The 4,407-nt window shown below is 39.4% G+C and overlaps 1 protein-coding gene across 2 annotated transcripts in view; it reads left to right on the top strand.

Moving 5' to 3' along the window:
- SPTLC3 (serine palmitoyltransferase, long chain base subunit 3) overlaps nt 1-1,970 on the top strand; it is a 191,153-nt gene extending 189,183 nt beyond the window's left edge. For both annotated transcript variants that reach the window (XM_011998882.1, XM_011998890.1), the window contains one exon: nt 991-1,970. In XM_011998882.1, the coding sequence (XP_011854272.1) occupies nt 991-1,104 (114 nt within the window). In that variant the 3' untranslated portion in view covers nt 1,105-1,970. The remainder of the gene's footprint in view (nt 1-990) is intronic.
- Nucleotides 1,971-4,407: the final 2,437 nt, after the last annotated feature.

Raw genomic sequence — 4,407 nt, forward strand, 5'->3', positions numbered from 1 at the left:
ACTGCAACCTCCACCTTCTGGGTTCATGCCATTCTCCTGCCTCAGCCTCCCGAGTAGCCGGGACTACAGGCACCCGCCACCACGCCTGGCTAATTTTTTTGTATTTTTAGTAGAGATGGGGTTTCACCGTGTTAGCCAGGATGGTCTCGATCTCCTGATATCGTGGTCCGCCCGCCCGGCCTCCCAAAGTGCTGGGATTACAGGCATGAGCCCCCGCGCCCAGCCCTCACCTTACCTTTTCAAAGTATTAGACCCTAATATTATCTTCCTCCTCATTTGGCAGGTTAAGAAAAACAGGCTCAGAAAGGTTAAAAAGGCATGACCAATACCATAGGATTAGTGATATACTACAATCGAAAATGACCTTTTTTTACTTTCTGGATCTCAGTTGTTTCATGTGTAAAATTGGGGATACGTCTACCTGCCTAAAGTAAGAGAGTTGAAACAGATGAGTTCTCAGTCCCTGTGAGTTAAGTTCTAGTATTTCATGGGACACAGAGATGAGTATTTAAAAGCAGGAGGCCTGGGGTAGCATGAGGGGACAGAGGATGATGTTAATCAGCTCCCACAACATTCCACTTTGTTCTTGGCCAGGTGGTTTGCTGTGTCATGAAGATATAACTTCAAATACATTCTGCAACCTTATCTTTTTCTTCCACAAGATTACATATAAGTCATCACATTTTAAAATAAAATATTTTAAGGGTAAGCATGGGTCACATGTTTTTATTCTCCTCTTCACACTCTCAGAATAAAATAACATTCATAGTATGGAGTTAGACCAATAAATAAAATTAATTAGCATCTAACATTCCTCTAGGGTCTTAAACCACAACCTAATGGTACGGATCTTGCTTCTTTTCTTTAAAATCAAAGAAGCTAGCAGAATAAGACTGTGTGTCTTTGTGAGGCTTGCTATTAACCTGGGCTCTGCAAAGCAGGGTTACTTAGGTGTTCAATGATAGCTATTGGAAAGCAATCTCATTGCAGGTTTTGGAAGCTCTTGATGAAATGGGTGATCTCCTGCAACTGAAATATTCCCGGCACAAGAAGTCAGCACGTCCCGAGCTCTATGATGAGACGAGCTTTGAACTCGAAGATTAAGTTTCCTGGTCCTGAATGACACACAAATACTTTGTGAGAAAGACCTCCCTCCTTGCCTCACAAGGAAAATAAATGGATTTCTCCCCCTTCCTCAGGATGATTTTGGTTCCCAGACCAGCTTGATTGAACTGAGGGAGACATTGCTGTTTTTAATGTCTCCAGCCTGGACTGCAGAGACAAAAACATGATTCCAGATTTAAGTCTCTCTTCTTCCAAGTATTCTGCTAGAAATACACACACACACACTTCTGAGAATATTTTTAATGGCAATGAGCCTGTGTTTTAGCTGCTACTGTGCAGACCCTTTCAGGGGTTCCGACCAAATGCAAATGAGAGGATTTAAAATTTTTATTCAGTAAGTTCACTATGTGTTTACTTATTCCATCTGCAGATGTCGGTGAGTGTGGTGGACAGTAGCCACCTTCCTTGTTCCACTCATAAAAGCATCAGCTAGAACTCATCTGTATCATGGGAAGTTCCAGGCAGGAGGGTAAAGAAATGTTGTTTCTACCATTTGTCACATTTGGACGTTTTTCACAGACAAGTGTCAAAAGACATAGTTAATGTTTCGAGGCGGAAAGCAGAACTGGTCAACTGCAACTAGAGATGTCTTTGAAGGAAGTTTTCCTTTTCCTCTTGCTGGTCTCCTACAGTTTTACAGCTGAGCTTTTGAGGTTTGGAAAATTCAAGATGTTTGTTTCATAAGAAAGGGGGCAGAAAGCAAGCACAAGCCACTTTTAGGCCTAGACTAAAATGGTAGTTACAACAACTTGAACCTTGCTGGTGCAGTGCACAGTGAATGCTTACCCTGCATAGCCTCTATTACCTTAAAAAATTAGTTGTCATTTTCCTATTGAATTTCAAGTAAATGGTGAAATTCAATGTCCTTTAGAACTCCCAAGACCATCTTCGAAGTCCTTTAGACTCCCAAGACCATATTTGAAGAATGTATTGATTCAAGAAGGACATTTAAAAGCAAATTCTAACTTTTTCAAGACCAACACCCTTGTTTAGGCCGATTCAATGATACTATCACTTGTTACATGCCCTCTGAATTGGGAGAAAGTGGGCTTGCACACTTTGAGGTAACTGACTGTAATCTACTTGTGTTCTCTCTTTCTCTCTCTCTCTTCTACTCAATATGAACACAAACTTCTATGGAAAAGTAGCCTTTTGTTAATCCGATCTCATTTGTATGGAAAAAGCCCGTGGAGAACCTTATCTTAAACAAGCTCCCAGATGGTGCCCAGATTTGGAAACTCTAAAGAGCAGTGGTGACCTTTTAGCAAAGCTTCTGTAACAGTTCGAATGAGTTGCAGAACATTCCACTCCATCAAATGACACTGTAAACAAATCACTTCAAGAGACGCTTGGCTTTGTGTGGCACAGATGGACCCACGCTTTCATGCTGTGCACTGAGATAGAAACTCCACCCGCAGCGCCTGCGATGGATGGAGCAATGTGACTTGATGCTCAAAGCGTATTAAAGGAAAAAAGTGATCAGCGTGGGTGCGTTGGTTTAAAAATGGATCACAATAATAGAGTTCTTCATGAATGTTTACAGGTTGTAAGGAATATTGTTAGTGAAACAGGAAAAGAGGTGGGTTCTGAAAATGCCGTTTCCCATCCAACGATTTTGATAACAAAATTCCAACTCTTCTCAATGAAACTGATGCATTATTTGTGCAAAGAAAAAGTGTCATAAATGTGCAAAGAAAGGAAGACATACTGTTCTCATCTCTTGAATATGTGCATTTAAACTAAATTCTTGCTAGTTAATTGTCCAAAATGCATAAATGCCTTGAGTTCTATAAAGGAAACAGGAGGTCAAAAAGACAGCGCGACATCTAGTCCTTCTACAAGGTATGGAAAGCAATAAACATCTTCCTTCCTTTCTGGATCTGTCTGTGATCTTCACACACACCTTCACATCTACCGTTCAAGTTTTAAGCCCCTAGATGAGTGTCTTCATGAGCAGGAATGTCCACTATTATTACTTTCATGGAGGAGATTGGGTTTAATTCATCATGGGAAACTACTTACCCACCCAGCATGGAGGGCAGGGAGTAAGTTAGTCTCTTTTTATCAAGATTCAAGAGTTCAGGGGCAATTTATTACACTGCAATGTACAAAACAAAAGGACCTATTTCTGTCAGAGAGTCCACATTGAATACACAGGTATGAGAACAACTGTTGATATACAGGTATAATCCAAGAAGAATGCTTCCAGAGTGCATTAGAAGGTGCCCAGGTTCCATAGGGCCCATAATATTAGAATATATGTCATATAGAGTAAGGTTAGTTAGGAGGGTGATTGTGAATAATGAGATTTTTAATTTAAGAAAAAGCTCTCCAATCCTAGGCTAATAGGTTCATGATTTTAATTTATGATTAAAGTTATTTGATTATTGAGTCTTGATAACTATATCAGAGCCAAAAACGTCTCTTTGGTTAGATCTGTTGGAAAAGAGAATTTTCTATAATGTTATGAGTCCTCAGCCCTTCTGTTCACGTGTACACATATGCACACACACATACACATATGCGTTTTTCCTTTATGGAGTAAGCAAGTATATAAAGGTATAGATGAAAATCTGGTTGGTTGAGAGATAAATGGAAGATGTTCTTGAAAATGACCTTCAGGAAAGCAGAAGATAAAGGTTCCGGATGGTATTTGTAAGGAGGCCATCTCTGTATGATAAGGAAATGGCATAGACTTATTCCTAATCTCATCATGAAACGATGGTGTCATAGATGTTTAACCATATTGCCTTTCGGCATGCTTTGATTTAACAGAGACTACAGGCTTTGGAATTTACTAGGAAGCTGCCTAAAATCCATACCCCTGGGCCGTATACCAGACCTTTACTGAAACATAATAGTTGTAGTGTCCAGGAATCTACATTTTTGACCAGCCTTCCTGGGTGATTCTAATCCATGCCAAAATTTAAGAACATTATTCAAACTTCTAATTTGATAAACCAATTGGCTCTAATAGCAGGAACCTTGTTCTGATTCTCTTGTTCATAATTAAGTGTACATATACTGGTAAAATTAATTTATTCCACAGTCAACATTTTCTCCTCATTGGGACATTTTGTTCCCATTTTCCAAGTAACTTCTCTTTCTACAAAAATTGATCCAATATTGAAGAACAATCTGCCATTCATTTGGGTAAAATTATTCCTTCTTCAGTTGTCTGTATCATTCCCTATAAGATGCCCATTTCCTTTTCATCACCTTCTTCCTTCGAATGTGGTATCTTTCTTTTTTTTTTTTTTTTTGAGACAGAGTTTTGTTCTT

Source organism: Mandrillus leucophaeus, unplaced genomic scaffold, assembly GCF_000951045.1.
Source record: "Mandrillus leucophaeus isolate KB7577 unplaced genomic scaffold, Mleu.le_1.0 Scaffold116, whole genome shotgun sequence".
Taxonomy (NCBI): domain Eukaryota; kingdom Metazoa; phylum Chordata; class Mammalia; order Primates; family Cercopithecidae; genus Mandrillus; species Mandrillus leucophaeus.